At 43.2% G+C, this 25,080-nt stretch overlaps 1 protein-coding gene across 1 annotated transcript; it reads right to left on the bottom strand.

Annotated features, from left to right (window-relative positions):
• Window positions 1–1,227: 1,227 nt before the first annotated feature.
• Window positions 1,228–19,960, bottom strand: LOC121536704 (rho-related GTP-binding protein RhoE). Its single transcript, XM_041844149.1, has 5 exons — window positions 19,659–19,960; window positions 19,287–19,374; window positions 2,925–3,034; window positions 1,855–1,989; window positions 1,228–1,657 (listed from the first exon to the last, which is right to left on the bottom strand). The coding sequence occupies exons 1-5, from the start codon at window positions 19,806–19,808 to the stop codon at window positions 1,409–1,411; spliced, it is 732 nt and encodes a 243-aa protein (XP_041700083.1). The 5' UTR covers window positions 19,809–19,960; the 3' UTR covers window positions 1,228–1,408.
• Between the last annotated feature and the right edge of the window lie 5,120 nt (window positions 19,961–25,080).

Consider the following 25,080-nt stretch of genomic DNA (forward strand, 5'->3'; position numbering starts at 1 on the left):
TGTTGTATTTGAATCAAGAGTAGGCTACGAATGTGGTGCATCTGCACCAGAAATGAACAGTCTGAGTAAGATGTAGCCTGCCCTAGCTCTCCACACAGAAATCATTAACAGCGCTGTACAGTTCTTGAACTAGCAAACACTGATAACTAGACTTTGGTCTTTACAGACCATTGCCCTCCTTGGAGTTCGATAAGAATCCTCACATTGCATAACTGAGGACATCCTTGAAAATATCTGTGCAATGATGGTCTTCTGTGTCAATAACCGAAGCTCAGTGGCTTGCTCAGCACTGGCCATGTTTAACCCCTTAGTTAAGCTTGGCTGGCATGGGTGTGTACTGTGCACCCACACATGTACTGAGGCCCTGGCGTCGCCGGCGATATGGGCAGCACAGCTGAAGTCATCCCAGTGACAGAAGAGCGGGGGTGTAGGATATGTCCTCAAACAGAGATACTGTACCACGTCCTTCAAAATCATTGGTCATGATCTTTACACAGCCTATCACAACCGTCGTTGGCAGAGTGCTACTTCGTGAGCGATTCCAATGCTCTGTCAAGCTTTACTTTGGTTGTAAATGATAACAGCAAAACAACAAAGGGGTCAGACTATGCTGAGGTTTAAAAACAGCGCTAGAACGATATGCAAAGGAGTACAACACAGAAAAAAGGCTTTCAGATCTTTCGTAACAGTGTGCAACAGCTTATAACAAAACAAACATCCCATTTCCATTTGGCAAACTCATAAAAGGCAGTAACAAAAGAGAAAAGGGGGAGATAAACTCAAACATGGGCAATGTGAACAAACCACAGTGTTTTTCTGTCCTTTAACTGCTTTGTAAGTGCCAGACCCAGCAGCCAGTGCAAGAGATCCATTTGTCTTCTTAAATCCATTTTACTGTAGCAGAATCTCACTTCTAAACAACAATCTTCTCACTCAGTGCTGAATCCACCACCGTACACTCCCCCCCAAAAAAAAGGTTATGGTGTCATTTACTGTACCAAAAATGTTGTCATTTCCTGGGGTAAAGAAATCTTGAGATGACTGACAGAATTCAGCATGTCTTCCTCCATCTCTTTCTTGTAGTTTACGTGAAAGGGTTGTTGAACATTTTGGCCTTAAAAATAAACCAATTCTGAAGCCTCAGATGGCCTCCAGTGTCCGGTTTCCTTCAGTCTCTTTGGTGAACGTCTATGGCGCAGAGTAGGGCATCTTGATGTAAGTTTGTACGTTTTAGGTCAATCCAAACCAGTGGAGAATCTGATTTAAAAGTGCAGAGCTAACTCGCCTTCTCACTGCTTTGCCTGTGTGTCTAGGAGGGGGAGGGGCTCTATGCACAGTGTCCAGTCCCCATCACCTGCCTGCTCCTCCCACAGTCTACATCAGTCAGTCTCCCTACCCCAACAACCAATCACATTATTGTACAGCTCTTGGCCTTGTCTTTGCGCAGGTCTGACGTGACAGCGGTGAGTTCGGGCCTACTGGGCACGTGCGAGATCCTCTTGGTGCTCCTGGAGGACTTGTTGCGTTTGATGCTCTTGTTGCTCTTGTTGACGCAGGCCAGCGTGGCCACGTGAAAGATGTCTCTGACGCTGTTTTCAGACTGCAGGGACGAACACTCGATGTAGGGAGCACTGATCTGCTTGGCCATGTTGGAGCCCTGAGAGAGAATAACGCCACGAGATCAGTCTGGAGATCTGTCTTTTATCGTTATTCATAGCTGGTATTCAGGTATCACATTTCATAATACCACATTAAGGCATATAGTACTAGCCCAATAATAATTCAAATAACATGTCCACATCGTCATCATCATAGTGAGTGTCAAAGTATGAGCAAAATGCATGTAGCGCCTACCTGATCGTATGACACGGGTGTCTGTCTGTGATTGGATAGTTCCACCAGTGTGGTGAGGTCTGTGCGGAGGTCTGACTTGCATCCCACCAGCAGAATCTTTGTGTTGGGACAAAACTCCTGGATCTCTCCTCGCCACTATGGGGGAAAAAAATTAAGAAAGAAATCAGCAACACTTCTAGTACACAGGTGTGCTTTTACAGGGTTGGCTAATATTCAGTGTCAGACATCCTAACATGAGATTTGCATGCATAACCCTTGACTTTCGCAATGTCACATTGTGAGTTATGCACCCAGATCTCAAGTTAAGATTTGGGCCTAAAATAGTTAGACAAGTGCATAAAGTGCTGCATTGATGGACACTGGAGCTTTCCCAAAGAGTCAACCACCCACACACCCACTTGTTATCTTCATATCATGCGGTCATCTGTGAAAACAGTCACTGACAGCGCCAGCTCTGTATCGCACAATTTAAGTAATGGAAAACATCCTCTTCCACTTTCCCAGGCTTATTCGGTGCCTTGAATTACTGGTCTCCTGCTCTCATTTCCCCTCGCAACAATGCCCAGTCTGATCAATGTGTGTGTGGTCCAGAGACTGGGGCACAGTCTGGTGATTATGTTCTCTCCAGAGGAAGGATAACTGCCCCTCTCACTGGACCAAACTCCTCTCAGCTGGCACAATACCGAGCCCTAGTGTCATCACAGGTCAAAGGGCACCGAGACCCAGAGTAGCCATGCCTGAGATACCACATGTGAACAAGGCCTTTTGGACTACTTCTCAGCCTCATGCGAGTGTTTTCACATTTGTCCCAGTCTCCTTTCTCAATAGTACGACCTTAGGTGTCCTCTCTTGCATTGGTATGGCCCTAGTTCTAATCTCCTCTCATTGGTACAGCCCGGTGCAGTAATTTTCATCAGTGGGGTTTTTCAAAAGCCACTTCACCCAGTAACACAAGCCTCTTCCGAGAGGGTCAAGGGGGCAGAGTGAAAATGATAGTGGGCAATTCAACAATTCAGGGGCAAATCAGAGGAAGCTTACAACTTAGAGGACATACTGTATATGAAACTCACCTTCTTCAGTACACTGTCCAGGGTGTCTGGTCTGCTGATGTCAAAGCAGATGAGGACTGCATCAGAGTCTGGGTAGGAGAGAGGTCGCACATTGTCATAGTACGGAGATCCTGCAAAAACACAATAGTAAAAACCTGGTCAAAAATATGCAAATTAGGCCAAATAAAGAACTGTAAGAAATCACATCTCAGCTCTGCACTGTATTTCTTATAAACAACTAACATTTGTTTAGCTCAGATAACTAAAATGTGTTTAGTTCCAGACCAAGATTTTATACTGTAAATGTTAGAATGACCCAGGGAAAGCAAACTTTCTCCCTGACACCATTTCACTGTACTCTGTGTGAGCCGGCACCTCGGGACATCCATAAATTACTACGCTCGTGTCATCATTTCAGCTGCACTGCCCGTGGTCCCGCTCTCTCCCTGCTTGGTGCTCTGGCCTCCATTCATACCCAGCCCAGAACCCACACAGTCAGAATTAGGACAGGAGACATCTGTAATATGGAGCAGATCGAGAGGGGGGTTTCTCAGATTACGCTAACCAATTAGTCACTCCCGTCCCAGGTCACTGCTGTACATCAAATATCCAACGGCAGTTTTCCCACACAGTGTCAAATCGCTTGACTGTCTTGCTACATAGTATGCAGCTGGGCAACTGTGATTAGGAGCAGCTTGGATTGGATTTAATCTAATTTGCTGGGTTTGCGTTCTAAATTTGGAATTATAAATTTTTAGCAAGTCTTTGAAGCATCTTTCCACGTGCATTTTAATTTCCTAAATTCTACTGCACAGCGCATGCTAATATAAATTGTCCGGAGTCGCTGCCAAAGAAGTCAAGCAAGGAGGTGGTATGCCAATCTGGCAAACTATGCATCTGATTAACAACCCATGTAAAAAGCAAGATGATGCATGAGATTTCGCAAACTGAATTTGGAAAAGCACACAGTGAGCCTGTAGTGACTAAATATCACATTAAAATCACATAGAAACCCAACAATACATTTGCAGACTGATGACTGGCAGCGGAACATCTGAGCTTCCACATTCGGAATGCTATGCCAATGCCAGGAATTCTAGGAATTGTGTTTTTTTCCAGATTATGTGTCTGAGAGATCCTTTGAGAACTACACTGACAGTTCGGTATTCAATGATGACAGCTCAAGGAATTGTTTCCAGCGATGGGGGGGGGGGGTTATGGTAGGAGAGAAGTCTTATTCTGTCAAAGGAATGTAGATTAAATCATAAAGCATTTAATGCATTGACAGGAGCATTTCTCCCCCTCAAAAACATTAATTCTGAACTTGATTTTTTACGCTCCAAAATGGCTGTTTTCATGTTTAGCAGATAAAAAACATGAGGTTTGGTACACTAATGACATGCTCATGTTTCATCCATCGGCGTGGGCCAGGTCAGTTCTCTGTAAGCATGGAAAACACATGGCCGGAATGTTACATCCAATTTAAACTTACATTTACCTGAACAGCAAGTAATGCCAAAATCGTATTTGTTTGTACCGAGTAGGCCTAAGATCTTCTCCAGCATATGATGGCCAAATCTACACTGACAAGATTAACAAATTGTAATTTAACTGTCTGTGTGACTATGTAATTTAACTGGTCCCACTGAACTATGGGACTGCTCATCGATCAGGTAGAGAATGAAGATACTAATATTTAACAGTAAATAGATTCACCCAAAAGAGTATACATTGCATCATGGAGACTGTTTCCTCAGTCAATTGAACAATCAGACAACCAGTGTAGTGATGACACCGGGAACGGGGAGGAGCCCAGAGAAGGAAAGTTACTGCTTTTTTACGATTCTGCTACCGAATCGACTAGCAGTCACTTTGGGGATACAGACACCCTTATACAGAAGCCCAGGAAAAGGAAAGGACAGGATGGCCATGCTGACGGACTGACAGAGACAGCTCATTAGCCCCATTTCACTGTAGCCCTGAGGCCTTGTTCAGTCCCCTGAGCCAGCCAGACGCCCACACACCCATCTCCTCCTTACCCTTCCCTCTCTACCCCCTACTGTGAGTAAACACCCCCGCTATCAGACTGAATTAGCCATTCTGACGGAACTATTCTGAGGGCTTAAAAAGGAGATCCCAGTTGGAGTCCATAAAAAGACAGGCTACCACAATGCTTCTGACAAGCACAAAGACAAGGGGATGTCTTCCTTTATTCTTCCCATTCCTGATGAGGACAGAGCAGAGACCAGCTCAAAACAGAACTACTGCCCCCCACAAAAGGACAGTGACAGCTTCATTTGTTTCATATCCCATGCACTTGTGAGGGAATAAGACCTAGGGGCTACAGTGCTGTCTGTGTAAACGGATATAGAATAGTGAGAGCATGGATGACCCCCCTCCTCTCAGATCACTAGAATGGAACTGTACATTAATCTACAGACATGGAGGACTTGTTTTCAAACAGTGAGTGGGTCCTCCAGGGAACTCTAAAAGGTAACTTTGTCCTTGACTGGTGACATGGAGACATCTTTCACAGTGGGAATACCTCTAAAAGAACGATCACTCTGCCTATGCATTTATGGCTGTCTGACTTGATGTGAAGTGGGTTGCTAGGCTACTCACATAAAAAAGGGGATGTACTGTACAATGCCATTTGTAGAACCCCACCAGATTCTTGGCTTCCGCGTGGAACTGCCTTGTTTTACGTATTTAAACAAATCCGAGAGAATGGAAAAGTAACAAAATCATTGAAAGAACATTGAGGAAAAACCTATTGGTGCATTGAATCACAACTTCAGTCTGGTTTCAAACAACTAAAAATGTGAGAATGTTTTGCTCAAAACACAGGCTGAGTTTCGAAAACAAGCTTTAAAAAAAATAAAAAATAAAAAAAACTCAGCATTGCAAACAATGGGGTCTTTGTGAGGAGAAAGATGCAGTCTTGTGAATGGCATGCAAGACATGCAGCTCAAATTCTCTCAACCGAGATGCATGAGCTCTGCCAGTGCCACTATAGCAGAGAGCAGCCCAGCCACATCAGTCAAGGGCTGAACTACCAAAACAATGAAGTGACAATAAAGAACATCATGAAGACACTTAAAAGACAGGAAGACCGACAGGCCTAAAAAAAAAGGTGGTCCTTCATCTCTTCAGAGACATCAAGAAGCTGCAAGCAAGTGGGGGCATTGACAGACACTGTCCGCTACACCTTACCTGAACAACAGCTCTCTCCTCACCTGCCCCACAGGCAGTCTGACCTCATCCTCCAATAGGTAAATTACCAGCCTGAGGGGCATCTACATGAAACACAACAGGGGTGGATGTCTGTGGGGGGCTAATGAGTCACTTTAAATTACCTCCAGTTTAATGAGCCCCTAAACAAAACCCCAAACACTAAATAACAGTGTTCACCCTGTATTCATGGAAAACCCTTTTAGTGTAAACTTAGACAACGTTTGTAGAAAATATATATCTAAGTACTTTTGGCATGGCTGAATTACTGACTGGGCACATGCCCAGGGGCCCCCATTGATTTTGTTATAATGTTTGAGCATAAGAACACAGAATTAGCCATGACAAAATGCATAGAATTACAGGAAAGTATCTTTTACACTGCAACATTTTGCAAAATGAGTAGAATTGCAGAAAAATCTACATTAAAATAGCTAAATTTGCTCTCAGCTCCATGGAATAATTGAGAATTGAAGGAAAGTAGCCCCTTTAAGTTTTAAATTGAAAATGCCTGTTATCTTGCTAGCGAGCTCATGGTTAGCTAGTTAGCAACATTAGCCTGGCTAGATGGCTAGCCAATTAAATACATGAGAAATTCATAAAAACGAGTTTAGCTTTCTTTGGCTTTTATAAACCAACAGTCTAACTTGCTAGTTAACTAGCTAGCTAACAGATGGTGACGCTAGGGCTTGCCGTTCTTGATAATGTTTGTCTGTTGGTGAGGGATGATAACCTACTTCAAGTACTACTTGATGGACTGATTAGCATCCTCAAGTCAAGTGTGCTTACTTTACTGCAGGAAAATATTGATAGGTTTGCTGTTACCCTCTGGACAGCAGATCATTAGTATAGCTAGTAGGCAAGGTTATGTAACCTTATTTAGTCCAACCTGCTATGGTGGGTTTTCAATTAATTGGTATTCACACGTTTGTTTGAGGTAGAATTGAGGGGGTATTGATAAATAACGCATGCTCCACTCAAGTTGATAGACTAATAAAATTCAATTTCAGGCAACACTAAGCACGGAACGACGCAGACGCCTTTTGGACATCTTTTTTCAGTGCAGTGCGGACCAGCCTTGATTTCCACATCCACTGGTTTTTGGTCCGGACTGGACCAAATCTGAAACAATCATAGACGTCTATGTTTGGTTCAGATTTTGTCTGGTCTGGACCAGCCTTGATTTGGCCCAAACAATTAAGTATTTTCAACTTACATTCAGAACCGAAAATGAACCTTTAAACTTAGAGAAAATACGTATTTTTCAATGTCCTGGAAAATATGTATTTGAAAATGTACGGAAAATGTATTTTTACCGTTCATTCAGAACCTAAATTGAACCTAACTTTAACGTCTGGAAAACACGTACAGTGCATTCGGAAAGTATTCAGACCCCTCTACCTTTTCCACATTGTTACATTACAGCCCTATTTTCTTCCTCAACACACACAACCCCATAATGACAAAGCGAAAACAGGTTTAGACATTTTATTTGGAAAGGCACACACCTGTCTATATAAAAGGTCCCACACTTGACAGTACATGTCAGATCAAAAACCAAGCCATGAGGTTGAAGGAACTGTCTCTGGAGAGACCTGAAAAAAAGCTGTGCAGCGACGCTCCCCATCCAACCTGACAGAACTTGAGAGGATCTGCAGAGAAGAAAGGGAGAAACTCCCCAAATACAGGTGCGCCAAGCTTGAAGCGTCATACCCAAGAAGACTCGAGGCTGTAATCGCTGCCGAAGGTGCTTCAACAAAGTACTGAGTACTTATGTAAATGTGATCCGTTTTTTTATTTGTAATAAAATATGCAAACATTCCTAAAAACCTGTTTTTGCTTTGCCATTATGGGGTATTGTGTGTATATTGATGAGGGGAAAAACAATAACCCATTTTATAATAAGGCTGTAACGTAACAATGTAGATAAAGTCAAGGGGTCTGAATACTTTCCAAATGCACTGTATTTTAAACGTCTTTTCAATGTCATTTTGCTTACTGGGACTATTCTAGTTTTGCGTGGGCCGCATTTGTTGGTCACACCTAGGGCGGCAGAATGGTAACGACCGGCCCTAGTCGGGTGAGTAGTATTGGTTAGGTACTGTATGTGCTTTTAGGTTCCTCCGCATGTGTAGGCCATTGTACTGGCCTGTGTGGTACGGCCTTTCATACACAAGTATGTGGACACCCCTTCAAATTAGTGGATTCAGCTATTTCAGCCACACCCATTGCTGACAGGTATAAAATAAGGCACACAGCCATGCAATCTCAATAGACAAACATTGGCAGTAGAATGGCTTTACTGAAGAGCTCAGTGACGTTCAACGTGGCGCCGTCATAGGGTGTCACCTTTCCAACAAGTCAGTCCGTAAAATTTCTGCCATGCTAGAGCTGCCCCAGTCAACTGTAAGTGCTGTTATTGTGAAGTGGAAACGTCTAGGAGCAACAACGGCTCAGCCGCGAAGTGGTAGGCCACACAGAACGAGACTGCCGATTGCTGAAGCACGTAAAAATCGTCTGTTCTCAGGAAGCAACGTCAGCACTGCATCTGGAAGCCAAACTGCGAACTGTTCATCGGGAGCTTCATGAAATGGTTTACCATGACCAAGAAGCCGCACACAAGCCTAAGATCACCATGCGCAATGCCAAGCGTCCATTGGACTCTGGAGCAGTGGAAAGCATGATTAATCACGCTTCACCATCTGGCAGTCCGACGGCCAAATCTGGGTTTGTCGGATGCCGGGAGAACACTACATGCCCCAATGCATAGTGCCAACTGTAAAGTTTGGTGGAGGAGGAATAATGGTCTGGGGCTGTTTTTCATGGTTCGGGCTAGGCCCCTTAGTTCCAGAGAAGGGAAATCTTAATGCAGCAGCATACAATTACATTCTAGATGATTCTGTGCTTCCAACTTTGCGGCAACAGTTTAGGGAAGGCCCTTTCCTGTTTCAGCATGACAATGCCCCCGTGCACAAAGCGAGGTACATACAGAAATGGTTTGTCGAGATCGGTGAGAAAGAACTTGACTGGCCTGCACAGAGCCCGGAGATCAACCCCATCGAACGCCTTTGGGATGAATTGGAACGCAGACTGTGAGCCAGGCCTAATCGCCCAACATCAGTGCCTGACCTGTTGGCTGAAAGGAAGCAAGTACCCGCAGCAATGTTCCAACATCTAGTGGAAAGCCTAAGGGAGGGGGGGACCAACTCCATAATAATGCCCATGACTTTGGAATGAGATGTTTGACGAGCAGGTGTCCACATACTTTTGGTCATGTAGTATATGTGTAGTAGTTTGTTGCATCGTATTGCTTAGTTTATAATTTGTGTCGACTTTGAATTAAATCTAAGCCACAGATTGTTAACGTCCTCCATTTTGTAATTGACCGTTATAGATGCAGACCCAAAGACATTCAAGCAGCACTTTGAGAGCAAGCATCCCAAGTCTCCAATGTCCCAGTACTGGTTGATGTGCAGGCCTAAGTCACCATACACACTAATGGACCTACAGCTGGGGTAGGATTATTCCATCATTCACACACAGTAGACAGTGTAAACTTCCAAGATGGCATAGCAGTGCGGTCGTGTTTTCTGTAGTGTCCTCATGTAAATAGCCTGTTTTTTTTGTATACAGTGGGGAGAACAAGTATTTGATACACTGCCGATTTTGCAGGTTTTCCTACTTACAAAGCATGTAGAAGTCTAATTTTAATCATAGGTACACTTCAACTGTGAGAGACGGAATCTAAAACAAAAATCCAGAAAATCACATTGTATGATTTTTAAGTAATTCATTTGCATGACATAAGTATTTGATACATCAGAAAAGCAGATCTTAATATTTGGTACAGAATCCTTTGTTTGCAATTACAGAGATCATACGTTTCCTGTAGGTCTTGACCAGGTTTGCACACACTGCAGCAGGGATTTTGGCCCACTCCTCCATACAGACCTTCTCCAGATCCTTCAGGTTTCGGGGCTGTCGCTGGGCAATACGGACTTTCAGCTCACTCCAAAGATGTTCTATTGGGTTCAGGTCTGGAGACTGGCTAGGCCACTCCAGGACCTTGAGATGCTTCTTACGGAGCCACTCCTTAGTTGCCCTGGCTGTGTGTTTCGGGTCGTTGTCATGCTGGAAGACCTAGCCACGACCCATCTTCAATGCTCTTACTGAGGGAAGGAGGTTGTTGGCCAAGATCTCGCGATACATGGCCCCATCCATCCTCCCCTCAATACGGTGCAGTCGAAAAGCATCCCCAAAGAATGTTGTTTCCACCTCCATGCTTCACGGTTGGGATGGTGTTCTTGGGGTTGTTCTCATCCTTCTTCCTCCAAACACGGCGAGTGGAGTTTAGACCAAAAAGCTCTATTTTTGTCTCATCAGACCACATGGCGTTCTCCCATTCCTCCTCTGGATCATCCAGATGGTCATTGGCAAACTTCAGACGGGCCTGGACATGCGCTGGCTTGAGCAGGGGGACCTTGCGTGCGCTGCAGGATTTTAATCCATGACGGCGTAGTGTGTTACTAATGGTTTTCTTTGAGACTGTGGTCCCAGCTCTCTTCAGGTCATTGACCAGGTCCTGCCATGTAGTTCTGGGCTGATCCCTCACCTTCCTCATGATCATTGATGCCCCACGAGGTGAGATCTTGCATGGAGCCCCAGACCGAGGGTGATTGACCGTCATCTTGAACTTCTTCCATGTTGTAATAATTGTGCCAACAGTTGTTGCCTTCTCACCAAGCTGCTTGCCTATTGTCCTGTAGCCCATCCCAGCCTTGTGCAGGTCTACAATTTTATCCCTGATGTCCTTACACAGCTCTCTGGTCTTGGCCATTGTGGAGAGGTTGGAGTCTGGTTGATTGAGTGTGTGGACAGGTGTCTTTTATACAGGTAACGAGTTCAAACAGGTGCAGTTAATACAGGTAATTAGTGGAGAACAGGAGGGCTTCTTAAAGAAAAACGAACAGGTCTGTGAGAGCCGGAATTCTTACTGGTTGGTAGGTGATCAAATACTTATGTCATGCAATAAAATGCAAATGAATTACTTAAAAATCATACAATGTGATTTTCTGGATTTTTAAAAATATAAAAATATAAAAATTACAGACCTCTACATGCTTTGTAAGTAGGAAAACCTGCAAAATCGGCAGTGTATCAAATACTTGTTCTCCCCACTGTATATTTCTCAATCTCACTTTCCATCCTTTAACTAAATATACTTTCCTGCAACCCGCCTCACCCAATGTGGAATGGATTCTATTATTTCTTCATACATTTTTATCCAGAACCTCTGGCTGATACTAGCCAGCTAACTAGCTACTTGCTATTAGCCACCGTTAGCGGTCTTCGCCATTGTCCGTGGCCTGCACTACCTACCAGCCAGCTCTAGCCTGGACAATTATCGGCCAGTCTGCACAGTGCGCTATCGAGCCAGAGCATATCGGATTTTCTGCCGGAATCACTGAATCACTGGACCTTAACACAGGATCATCGCAACTAGCTAGCTGCAACCGAATGGCTGTTGTCATTGTTGGCTAATCACCACTATCCTGAATCTAACCCCAGTTAGCCTTGAGCTAGCCTCGAGCCCATCTCCCGGCTATCTACCTCTCTGTCAACCAGACGGGACCTCCTAATGTTGACACGGAGCCCCGCCGATCCAATCGTCTGATGTGGTTTCAACAGGCTTCCCGTTGCGACGACCCCGAAGATCCATCTGCTAGCCCCGGCCCGCTAGCACACGCAATCAACAGCCGTGCCTCCAGCTCGCCTGTAGCGTAGCAGTCACTGAACTGCTCCCGGACGTACTTATTGCTGTTCACTGGACCTTATGATCACTCAGCTACACAGCTGATGCCTGCTGGACTGTTCCTTTATACGGTACCCCATCCTGTTGATATGTTTAGCCTCAGCTCAAACTTTCGTCGCCATTACCAGCTGTTGTCTTAGCTCTCTCGAATAACACCTGTGACTGCTTTATGCCTATCTCCCATGTCAATATGCCTTGCCTATTGCGGTTTCGGTTAGTTCTAACTGTCCTTTTCCAATGTAGAGCCCCCAGTCCTGCTCAACTTGTCTCAGATCCTTTGTCCCACCCCCCACAGACGTGGAGACCGGCTCAATCAGTGCCTCCAGTGATGCCATCTCTTTCATCTTTACCCAACGCTTAGGTTTACCTCCACTGTACTCATATCCTTCCATATCCTTGTCTGTACATAATGCCCTGAATCTATTCTACAACGCCCGGAAATCTGCCCCTTTTTTTCTCTGTACCCAACGCACTAGAAGACCAGTTTTTAAAGCCTTTAGCCGTCTCCTTATTCTACTCCTCTTCTGGTGATGTAGAGGTTAACCCAGGCCCTGTAGCCCGCAGTATCACTCCTGCTCCCCAGGCGCGATCATTTGTTGACTTCTGTAATCGCAAAAGCCTTGGTTTCTTGCATGTTAACATCAGAAGCCTCCTCCCTACGTTTTAGTTATTCACTGCATTAGCGCACTCAGCCAACCCTGATGTTCTAGCAGTGTCTGAATCCTGGCTTAGGAAGGCCACCAAAGATTCTGACATTTCCATTCCCAACTACATTTTCCGTCTAGATAGAACTGCCAAAGGGGGCGGAGTTGCAATCTACCGTAGAGATAGCCTGCAGAGCTCTATCATACTATCCAGGTCTGTGCCCAAACCGTTTGAGCTTCTACTTCTAAAAATCCACCATTCCAGAAATAAGTCTCACTGTTGCCGCTTGCTACAGACCCCCCTCAGCCCCCAGCTGTGCCCTGAACACCATATGCGAATTGATTGCCCCCCATCTATCCTCAGAGTTCGTATTGCTTGGTGACCTAAACTGGGATATGCTTAACACCCCGGCCGTCCTACAATCTAAACTAGATGCCCTCAATCTCACAAATTATCAAGGAACCTACCAGGTACAACCCTAAATCCGTTAACATGGGCACCCTCATAGATATCATCCTGACTAATTTACCCTCTAAATACACCTCCGCTGTCTTCAAACAGAAAAGGTGTCAGCTAGAGATGACGTGCAGGAGCTTGCAGGGATTTGTAGTCTGGCATGAGGTCTACTTTAATGCTAATTAGCATTTTCAAATCTGAGCGTAAACAGAGCCGAATATATTGATAAAAATCACCTTGTCCGAGAATGATATACACGGTTATCAAAACGTCACGCCAGGGTAAGCCTACACGAAACACAGCCCTTATTTGTTTCTAAAATCCACAATGGATAAAATGAAAGGTGGAAAAACGATTTGAAACATTTCCTTGTTTGACCGCTAGGTTCTATGGGTATTATGGACAAGTCTACTGTGGGGCTCTTATTCACATTCAAAGCACGGGGTCAGAAGATGGGTTCATACACAAACATGATCCAATTCAATATGTACAGGTTGGAACACTGTAGGGGTGAGCCGGAGGCTGCTAGACAACCTACACAGAGCTGAGAAACCTGCACAACCATCTGCTCTACATACTAATAGCTAGGCCCAGAGCAATTAACATACAGTATATAGTGACGACACAGGTGATGCGGAGCTGCCAACACTCACGCATTGGCTGTGAGACACGCATTTGACCCTCTTCTCACGCTCTCACGGCACACATTGAAAAGTACTGCTTTTATTGGTCTAATTAGTCCATTGTATAGTCAACACGTTAAAATCGATTTGGAGCACAGTTGAAAAGTTAGTCAGCATCTGCAATTTAACATCACGAGCAGAACCGCCATTGTCCTGTCTTGCCACAGCACTGAACCGCGGCACATTGAAGCATATAATTGGTTTAGTTATGTAAGGAATCAAGGGGATTGGATGCATGTTTTAAAGAAACACCATTAAGATTAGAGTGGAGCTGAGAGTTAAGAAAAACAAAACAAACAAAAAACTGTAAAAAGCATGGTTAGCGCCGTTTAATGTACAGTGTTGTCAACAAAATTAGGTTGCTATTACTCCCATACCCATTGCAGAACGTAGCCTTTTGACAGCATGTACTAAAGTCGATTTAATACACACCTGCATTAGTCCCCTCTTTTGGTGATTGGCATTTAGGCTGTGCCAACGAAAAGGCAGCAGACAGACCTACAGTATGTTTGAGCAGGGACGTTTGGTAGGGTGACCTGATTTGTAACTATGAAAATGATTTTGTCAAACAGATTATGAACGCCAAAAAGTGTACGTTCGATTCTAGAGGGGGGGGACAATAAATATAAAAATAATTTGGTTAGGGTGTAGGGGCAGATTTGTCATCTATTTACTTTATTTAGTCTGATCAGTGGAACAATTATAATTCTTAAAATGGGCTAAAATAGGGTAATTACTGTGCTTGTTTGCAAGAACACTTATTTCCCACACTTATTTTATTATTCCACTTCTTCCCAGTTTTGCCAGTGTAATCACATATTTGAAATGTGATATGCCTCCAAAAATGATTTATATGAGGCTATGTATTTTTGCAGCCATTCATGGAGAGTTTTGAATAAGTCATACAAATAAGCATTGGATATTAGATGCTCCAGTTTGTTTGACATTTCAGGATTGTGCACATTCTAGGAAGAGATTGTAGGGGGATTCACAACTCAAACACATCACATTTTGTCTATGTAGAGTAACATGATGGCAGGGATCTTCAACTAGTAGGCATAAACCATCTAAATATTTATTATATTGATTATATTTTTCTTGATGGTTGGGTGATTGAGAAGTTAGCCCTATTTTAGAAGAGATAGTTCACCCAAATTACCAAATGTTTGTGTCCTTACCTTGAAAGCAGTCTATGGCCAAGGAGACTGAAATATATTATTTGGTTACCCACTGCCATCAACCATTAATATAAACATTTCCTGTGCAGAGCCTTGGTGTGTAGTGGTAACACTCCCCGGCACGTCGCATACAACTTTTCACCTGAGAACAGGGCTCAATTCCTGCTTCCAAACTTCCTATTGTTTCTACCATTTGCCTGTATCCTAATCTCATTTAATTACTGTCTGACTAAAGTGTCAAACCACCCAAAAAATGTTAAGAAAATATTAGCATACTTTAACTTCCAACATCTCAAAGTCGTCGAAATTTGAGCGTTCAAAGCATCCTTAATACATCTGACCGGTGGTATTATTTTTGACCCTTGTCATAGGCCTAAGCCATGTCAAAATACGTAGATTGCAGGAAATTAGCTTTAAAACAATAACATTTTCCTGGGGGAGGACCCCGAATCCCCCTCTAGGGCTTGTGCCAGGGGGCAATGAAATTCACATAGAAAATCTCACTGCAAGCTTTCTTCACAGGTTGGCAGCCCTGTGATACTTCTCAACAAGAAAAACTACTGGGGCACTAATTCAACATCAACGACACAGAACTATAAATATCAGGCCGCTTGTAATGCTGGACGGAAATGTTCCTCTGAACGGTTTCTGCTAAAATAAACATTTATAATTTTGTAAAACAAACGTAATATTCCCCAGTGTATCAAAGGTGGTCCCCATTAGGACCCATATAGATGTGATAGATAATAAACAGTAGAAGCAGCATATATGATGAGTAAAAAAAAGGGTCAATGCAGATAGTCCAGGTAGCTATTTGGTGAACTATTCAGCAGTCTTATGGCTTGGGTGTAGAAGCTGCCCAATCACCCAGCCAGGCTGGAGGACTCTGAGGCTATAGTATAGGAGGTAATTACCTTCTGATCTGCGGCTGGGTTAGGGTTAGATACCCCAGGGACCTCTGTGGGCATTTTTTGTACCAAGAAATGTAATGTAAGCAAAGTGTCAGCATTTAATTACTCAGGAAAAACAGTATTTGAAATGGGGAAGGTGTTTCAAATGATATGGGGTGTTTGACAGTCAATCAGTGGCATGTATTCATGGATGCCAGGCTTCCCCAAAACATTTAACAAGAAAAAATTTAATTCGCAAGAGGCTTAATGTATCTCACCGGTATAAGCATCAGAGCAAGCGAAACAGCGCCCCTCGGTCTCTGTACGTATAGGCCATCTATCGGATGCTGTCTGGTCCAAAAGAGTATGACATTGTTGCTGCCCGTAGCAATCAATTGAATTTACCACAGGTGGACTCCAAGTTGTAGAAACATCTCAAGGATGATCAATAGAAACAGGATGGACCTGAGCTCAATTTCGAGTATCATAGCAAAGGGTCTGAATACTTATGTAAATAAGGTATCGGTTTTATTTTTAATAAACTTGCAAAATATCCTGTTTTCGTTTTGTCATTATGGGGTATTGTGTGTAGATTGCGGAAAAAATTATGACATTTAATCAATTTTAGAATAAGGCTGTAACGTAACCAAATATGGAAAATACTTCCTGAATACTTTCGTATGTCACTGTACCTAGATGTAGAAGGCTAACGTTATCTAGGTAACGTTGCCCATGAAAAGGAAGTTAGGCTAGCGAGAAAGCATTTTAGCCAGGTAGCCTAGGATAACAAAAAATACAAGCGTATACTGTATGACAGTGATAGACCGTTACGTCAACATTAAAGAGGATGGCATTAGCGTTTCTCTACAAGTACGGTGAGTCAACATGTTTTTTTCTACTTGCACACAGAGAATCAAAACCATGGACAGCCACCTATTTAGCTTACGTTGATTGGACAATTGTTTTTGGTATCTTTTAGTTGTCACTGTATTAGACTTAGCATGAGTGATTTGATGTTGAAATAGAAATGGTGCTGGAATAGCGGAGGCAGCTCCTGTTTTCTTTGCGACTTGCGGTAACTCTCCGTGGTTCTAAATCAATAGTTATTTAGTGGTCCGAAAATGTCGGAAACATTAACTTGCTTGACCATGCTGTAGGTCATGTAACTGGTTGTTACATGCAATATACTTTGTGGACTTCAGACAGTAGTTGTTCTCCAGTTTTTTGATGAAAAAAAGGTTTGGTTGAATTTATTCTGCCACTGTGTCTTACTGTCTTGGCCTTTAGGCCTATATAAATCACAGTCGCAAGGCATATGACCTAACTGGTTATAGAGCAAACAACGCAATTATCACAAAACAGGTTGTAATATGGATTTTTTTGGGGGGGGGCTTCCCCAGTCATTTTACCCACGCTCCTGCATTCAAGTCTCTCTAAATTATGAATTTAAAAACAAGATAATGTTGCGTATATATTTTGAGTGTTTATTTAATAACCATTTATTAATATTTTCTTAGCTGGTGCCTCCACTGAGTGTGCCAAATGCCTTCATCTGTTGTTACACATCTCTGAGTAGAGAGACAGGATGTGGACACTGCACACTGAATTTATGGTTGCCATGGCAACACACAGTCACCTAGGCAGAGAGCTCTGTAAATATTGTGCATACTGTATGTGCTATTTTGAAGTGTTAAGCATTATTTTATTTTTTTACATTTTTGATGTTTTACTGCTCTGGGGTTTGATCAATTACATCTTGTGGTCTTGACTCTCAGATTTGCAGAATTGGGATGGAAAGTCTATTTTTGGCTTACACGTTATAGCTAGCTAGAAGACTGTTTGGTTTTAAATAATGCAGCCCATGCTTTTTCAGTTTAAGCTGTCCGGAATAACTACAACAAGGACTGCATGCTGTTTCCAGAGATGGCAGAGGAGGCTCAGGGACTGTTCTTAACGACTGCCAAGGTGTGGTGGCTTTTTGTGCGCTTTTCACCAGCCATGGCATCACTCAGGTGGGTGCTACATGTTCGGCAATGGAGGACCAGTAGCCTACCTACGGAGGAGAGACATTTGGAGAAACTGACAGTCAGAAAAGCAGGTGTGGGGCACTGATGAAGAGCTCCTGGCCTGTTTGTCAGACTGTCTGTTTCTTCCTGGCTGTAACATCAATGCCCCCTCCACTGAAGCTACACTGCATTTCCAATCCAAACTACCTCAACCCCCGGCCTTTCCATCATTCGACGCCAACTAGAGACATTCAATCTCCATGATCTCAATTTATAATGTGTTGGTTTGCTTTTTTGTGTGCTTTGATATTATTTTCTGTAATGAAAAGCGCTACAGAAGTAAAGTAAATTATTATTTTAATAAATCCTTGTGGTAGAGCAGTCCATCGCAACATTCCTGGGATGCAGCATCACCAAGTTCCAACGCTGGATATTCCCGCCACCTACTGGGCTTGTTTAATGTATTGGATGACCTGTCAAATTAAGATTTCAAGCTGAGTGCACAGTCCAATTTTCCACAAGCTTTTAAAGTGTGGTAATTCATTCAAACGCTCACATTCCACTGTGCCAGTCCAAATTCCACAGTCGGGCTCGTGCCCTGTAGTGCAGTATTAGTATATAAATATAAACGCAACATGTAAAGTGTGGTCCCATGTTTCATGAGCTGAAATAAAAGATCCCAGAAATGTTCCATACACACAAAAAGGTTAATTCTCAAAAAATTTATTGCACACGTGTTTACATCCCTGCTAGTGAGAATTTATCATTTGCCAAGATAATCCATCCACCTGCTAGGTGTGGCATATCAAGAAGCTGATTCAAGAGTATGATCATTACACAGGTGCACCTTGTGCTGGGGACAATAAAAGGCCACTAAAATGTTGTCACACAACACCACAGATGTCTCAAGGTGAGGGCTCGTGCAATTGCTGACTGCAGGCAAGCGGACTGCAGGAATGTCCACCAGAGCTGTTGCCAGATAATTTTATTTTCATTCCTCTACCATAAGCCGCCTCAAATGTCGTTTTAGAGAATTTGGCAGTATGTCAAACCGACCTCACAACCGCAGACCATGTGTATGGCATTGTGTGGGTGAGCGGTTTGCTGAGGTCAACATTGTGAACACAGTGCCCCATGGTGGCTGTAGGGTTATGGTACGGCAGGCATAAGCTACTGACAATGAACACAATTGCATTTTATCTATTGGTAATTTGTATTCACAAAAATACTGCGATGAGATCCTGAGGCCCATTTTATTTTTATTTTTTCTGTAACCAACAGATGCATATCTGTATTCCCAGTCATGTGAAATCCATAGATTAGGGCCCATTGAATTTATTTCAATTGACTGATTTCCTCATATGAACTGTAACTCAGTAAAATCGTTGAAATTGTTGCATGTTGCCTTTATATTTTTGTTCAGTATAGAATGCTGTAGAGATGAAATAGACATTAAGATAGTATAATTCAAAAGGTTCTCACCTGAAGTGTCCCAGAGACTGAGTTCTATTCTTTGCGTGTCGATTTCAAAACTGGCTGTGTAGTTCTCAAACACCGTTGGGACATAGTTCTATAAAATAAAGAATTTGCAATACATCATTATGTTGATCATACAAACGTTATCCAATACACCAAGATGAGTTGCACAAAAAAAACACTAACACATTCTGCATCGTAATTTCATCTGTAATTCTGCAAGCAGTTAATTTGAATCACTTGGTATGTGCGTAAAAGCGCACATAAAAGTTCGGAAAATATCATTTTCCGACACTTCCCCCTCGGGTAACGACTCGTAAATGGCACAAACACGCAAGTTAGTTCATTCATCCAAACGACATCCAACAATAGTCCTACCTCTGGAAAGCAATCTTTCGCAAAGACGTGAAGTAGAGCAGTTTTTCCACACTGACTATCCCCAACGACAACGATTTTACACTTCACGCTCTGGTTAGGATCCATCTCGGATTTCGGTGAAAGCTTTTGACCGGATCCTGTATCCTTCATTGACTTTTCAAATGTCTATAGATAAGCTCCGCACACAAATCAGATATCCATAACAATCGCTACTGTCCTGTTATATTGTTAGTTGCGTCCTCTATACACCGGTAAACTCCTGTTGATATTGTTAGCTACGTCCTCTATTCACCAGTAAACTACTTTTGATCATGCACAGCGACGAGCACAGGAGGTTTATATACGAGGCGGTGAACCAATCGGTTTCCTCGGTCATATGACGAAGCAGTGGTCCGCCCCTTTCTCCCTCGTGGAGACATCAACATTACCACGAGGACAGCGCCCTCTACTTGTCGGTATTCCCTACCATGCTCTCAGAGGAGAGGACAAGAAAGGTGTGTTCAGAGGTGAAAAGAAGCCAGCAAATTTCCATAGTAAAAAAACTAACAAAAGAGTCATTATCATTGTGGCTGAATAAGTGGGACACCTCAAGATAAGGTAATAATACAGTTACTTAACGGTCCATTATGTAATTCAGAAATACCTGGAAGGCTGGCACAACATGTCTAGCTACTCTGTGCTGAACATCTGGTAAACTAAATCGCACATAACTCATGTTCAGAAACATGTGGCTGACGCAACAACTTTGTGATGTTCCCTCAGGGCGAAACACAGCACCACATGGATTGTCGTCACTAGTCACCACAGCCACAAAGTCATCAACCCCGTCTATTTCTACATTTTTTACATTTTTAGCCATTTAGCAGACTCTCTTATCCAGAGCGACTTACAATTAGTGAGTGCATACATTTTCATACTGGCCCCCTGTGGGAAACGAACCCACAACCCTGGCGTTGCAAGCGCCATGCGCTACCAACTGAGCTACAGGGGACTACAACCTTATGCCTAACCCCAACCTTAAATTAAGACCAAAAAGCACATTTTTGTTTTAATCAATTCTGACTTTGAGGCTGTGGTAACTGGAAACCCCATATGGATGGAGAGTGGCGCTTAAAATAATAAAACAATATATATTTGTTTACTTCTGGTAGGTCTGCTTCTACATCTGGTAACAGAGTGGAGGGCCAAACCCCTCTGTTGTGTCTTGGCCAAATGCCAAGGGAGGGAGGACAAAGAGATGAATTCAATTAACTTTGTAATTAATGGATGAAGGACACTGGAGTGGTTCAAAATTAAGAGGGAGGGAAATTACATTTGATTTGGATTATTAAGTAGGCCTATTCATCAGTGTTGAGATGGGTGATCAATGCCATCCAGGACCTCTACACCAGGCGGTGTCAGAGGAAGGCCCCAAAAAATTGTCAGACTCCAGCCACCCAAGCCATAGACTGTTCTCTCTGCTACCGTACGGCAAGCCTTACCAGTGCACCAAGTCTGTAACCAACAGCTTCTACCCCAAGCCATAAGACTACTAAATAGCTAACAAAATGGCTACTCGGACTACCTGCATTGACCCTTGTTTTGCACTAACTCTCTTGCACTGACTCTATGCACACACACTGGACTCTACCCGCACACTCACACTGACATCCCAATACACACATACACACACAAAGCACTGCCTAGTCACCCCTATCTATATGTACATAGCTATCTCAATTACCTCGTACCTCTGCACATCAACTCTGTACTGGTACTCCCTGTTACTTTTACTCGTTACTGTTATTTTTATTTTTTTATTTTTTATTTCACCTTTATTTACCAGGTAAGCCAGTTGAGAACAAGTTCTCATTTACAACTGCGACCTGGCCAAGATAAAGCAAAGCAGTGCGATAAAAACAACAACAACACAGAGTTACACATGGGATAAACAAAACGTACAGTCAAAAATACAACAGAAAAATAGAAAATCTATGTACAGTGTGTGCAAATGTAGCAAGTTATAGAGGTACGGCAATAAATAGGCCATAGTGCAAAATAATTACAATTTAGTATTAACACTGGAGTGATAGATGTGCAGAAGAAGATGTGCAAATAGAGATACTGGGGTGCAAATGAGCAAAAATAAATAACAATATGGGGATGAGGTAGTTGGGTGGGCTAATTTCAGATGGGCTGTGTACAGGTGCAGTGATTGGTAAGCTGCTCTGACAACTGATGCTAAAAGTTAGTGTGTATTTATTCCTCATGTCACTATTTCTATTTTTTATTACATTTTTTATCTTTATCTTAACTCTGCATTGTTGGAAAAGGACCCGTAAGGTAATCATTTCACTGTTTACACCTGTTGTTTACGAAGCATGTGACAAATACAATTTGATTTGATTTGATAAATGTGATTTAAGAATGAAAAAAAAAACATTCAAATAATATGAGAAAAATTGCTATATTGTGCAATGTTTTCCACCTGGAAGCCCAGCCAAAACAGCATCATTACAACAGATAATTAATATTCCTCTGTCACTCAAAACCTCGATCTTGCCAAAAATATATAATTGAATGTGTTAAATCCCCAATGTCCTACAGAGTTTGATTAATATGAATGATGACAGAGCCCATAGGCAACATCTGCCGTCTCTCACCTAACCTAGGAGAATCAGGACCAGGTCGGTCTGTGTGTCCTATACTGCAGCACGGTGGAGGAAACTCAGACACACACACACACACACACACACACACACACACACACACACACACACACACACACACACACACACACACACACACACACAATGAGACATCTTGATGAGTTCCCGGACTTTGCCCTGCAGCTGTTCATCATAGTAAACGCATAATGAGGCCCTCTTGAGAGAGAGGATCCCTGCTTTGCGTGAAGGGAAGCACTTCATTCTGCAGCCTTTCTCCAGGGCCCGAGGCCCCAAAATTCTGCCCCTCCCTCCACTCATCCACTCAAATGAGCCACTAATGGTGTCGATTGCTGCTAATGATGTTCACCATGTGGTGTCACATACTGTAATTTCCCGAATATGCTAATCGTTGTAAACGGTATATAAATATGAATAAATATTATCTGTGTGTGATTAGATGCTGACAGCTGAGAACATTCACCACCACCACCACCAAATAACTGATGAACATGAACTGATGAAACTATTGCACACAAAAAACGGTGAGAAAAACATATGATCCATTGCATTGCAATACACCTCATTGTTTGATGCTATTGATTTTCATTGGAGAAGAGCAGTGCAAGTCCATTTGAATTAGTGTGGCAGAGAGGGATAGAGCAAAGAAACAAAAGTGGTATATTGTGAGCCCATCCCCCATGTCAGACAGCTCCAAACAGTTCAAAGTGATATAATAGGTCCTGACAGTGTGCAGTGGCATGCCCCCGCTGAAAACAGCCATCACATGGACAAGATATAACAGACAGATGCTGTCATCATCGGCTCCCCCTTTGTCTTAGATGTAGAAGAGTAGAATATCTGCATTTTGACAAGTTCAAGATTCTTGAGAATGCATCTATTTTAAAGATGTTTATAGTATTCAACTTTCTTTTTCTCACAATAATAGTCCACCTTAAATGTCTGTGTTTTTGTTCCAATCTGTGTATAGACTGAGCAAGATTGTGTTCCCCGACCCTCCCTAGCACTCTTTAAGCCACTGTCCAATGTTAAATGAACCACTTCAGGGAAAACTAACCCTACTTCCCCTGCCTACTGCTGCCATATCATTACCGTAACCCAGATCTATGTTCTGTAATTGTGTTGTTAAACCACATTAACTTGGTAGCCTGTTATTTTCACACCTAATACGCTTTCTCTATTACACATGTGTTGGTGGAACTCGCTTAATGGCTGCAGCCGCAGGGTCCAGCTAGTCCTGTCAGCAAATAGTCAGCCTCCACTGAGAGACCCCCTGCAGGGTCCTGGTTGGGCCATTTAGCAAGTGACCACAGATTAGAATATGGGTGTCTGCAGGCACTTTGCGAGCACGCGAACAAAAACATACTCACACATTTTGTTCTTCTATCTTCGTGGGGACCTATTTTTTCTAACCCCTAACCCTTACCTTAACCCAAACCCAAACCCTAAACCTAACTCCTAACCCCTTACCCTAACCCTAATTTTAACCTCAACCCCAATTGTAACCCTAAACGTAACCCCTAAGCTTAAAATAGCCTTTGTCCTCATGTGAGTAGCCTTGGCTTGTGTGAGCCGGAACGGCTCATAGGGCAGGAGCCTGTCTCCTGTTTCTGTAGTGCAAGGCAGCTTGATGTACAAGTACACCCCCTGGACAAGACGCTAGTCTGTCGCAGGGCCTTACCCCAATCTATCTCCTTAATGCTGAGTGCCAAGCAGAGATGCATCAGGTCCCATTTTTACAATCTTTGGTATGACTCAGCCAGGGATTGAACTCACAACCTTCCAATCTCAGGGCAGACACTCGAACCACAATTTTCCTTGTTTTACTATCCTTGTGGGGACTTTGGGGGATTTTAGGTACCCACAAGGATAGGAGAACCAACCCCACCAACACCCACACCCACAAACCTAAGAGAGATGGTGTGGGGGAGGGGAAGAAGGAATTGGTAGAGGGCTTGGAAGAAAATGGTGGAAAGAATGGGATAGAGACAAACAAAGCCATGTAAAGGGAAGGAGGAAAAGAGAGCGAGAGGAAGAACAAATAAAGAGGAACAGAGGGCAGGAGGGTGGGGTATGGAAAGGTCGGAAGCTAAGAACATTTGAGAATGGGAGAGGGGAGGAGGGTGTGAACATCTGCAGCTCAGCTCTCCAGAGGTTTGGTGTGTATGTGTGTATGTGTGTTTGTGTCGTCCCGTCCCAGCCCTGAGTGTGGCTAATTAAACTTAACCAGCAGGCTTCAATGGTCCCAGGGTTTCCCCCGCCTCAATTCACAGTCTGGTGGTAACCTCCATTAATGGACTGCCAGGGAGCTCCATCCTCAACAAACAACAAATGGATGGGCATGGAGATGGGGGATAAGGGAGTGGGGATTTGATTTGTCAGGTTATGAAGTCCAGTTGGCCCGTCAATTCAGAGGTATGTTAGAAGAACACACGTAAATACACAAACACCTTTTTTTAATAGCACTCTGTCATCCTGGGGAGGTCATTCCTATGATTCCTCCTAGTGTGTCGGCTGCTCTGACTCACTCTTCCTGGAATGTGTGGATTGAATGGTTCTCAAGCCGTTACGGCTGACATTACATTTACATTTTACATTTACGTCATTTAGCAGACGCTCTTATCCAGAGCGACTTACAGTTAGTGAATACATATTTATTTATTTTTTTATACTGGCCCCCCGTGGGAATCAAACCCACAACCCTGGCGTAGGTCAGTAGAGTCAACAAGTATTCTATAGCATGGCCCATTATCAAC

The sequence above is a fragment of the Coregonus clupeaformis genome, chromosome 23 (genome assembly GCF_020615455.1).
Source record: "Coregonus clupeaformis isolate EN_2021a chromosome 23, ASM2061545v1, whole genome shotgun sequence".
Lineage (NCBI taxonomy): Eukaryota > Metazoa > Chordata > Actinopteri > Salmoniformes > Salmonidae > Coregonus > Coregonus clupeaformis.

Excerpts from the sequence above, each read along its gene's own strand:
- LOC121536704 (XM_041844149.1), bottom strand. The coding sequence starts at position 19,808 with ATGAAGGATACAGGATCCGGTCAAAAGCTTTCACCGAAATCCGAGATG. Across the intron at positions 19,375-19,658 it reads CGAAAGATTGCTTTCCAGAG|AACTATGTCCCAACGGTGTT; the intron begins GTAGGACTATTG and ends TTTATTTTATAG. Across the intron at positions 1,658-1,854 it reads CACCCGTGTCATACGATCAG|GGCTCCAACATGGCCAAGCA; the intron begins GTAGGCGCTACA and ends ATTCTCTCTCAG.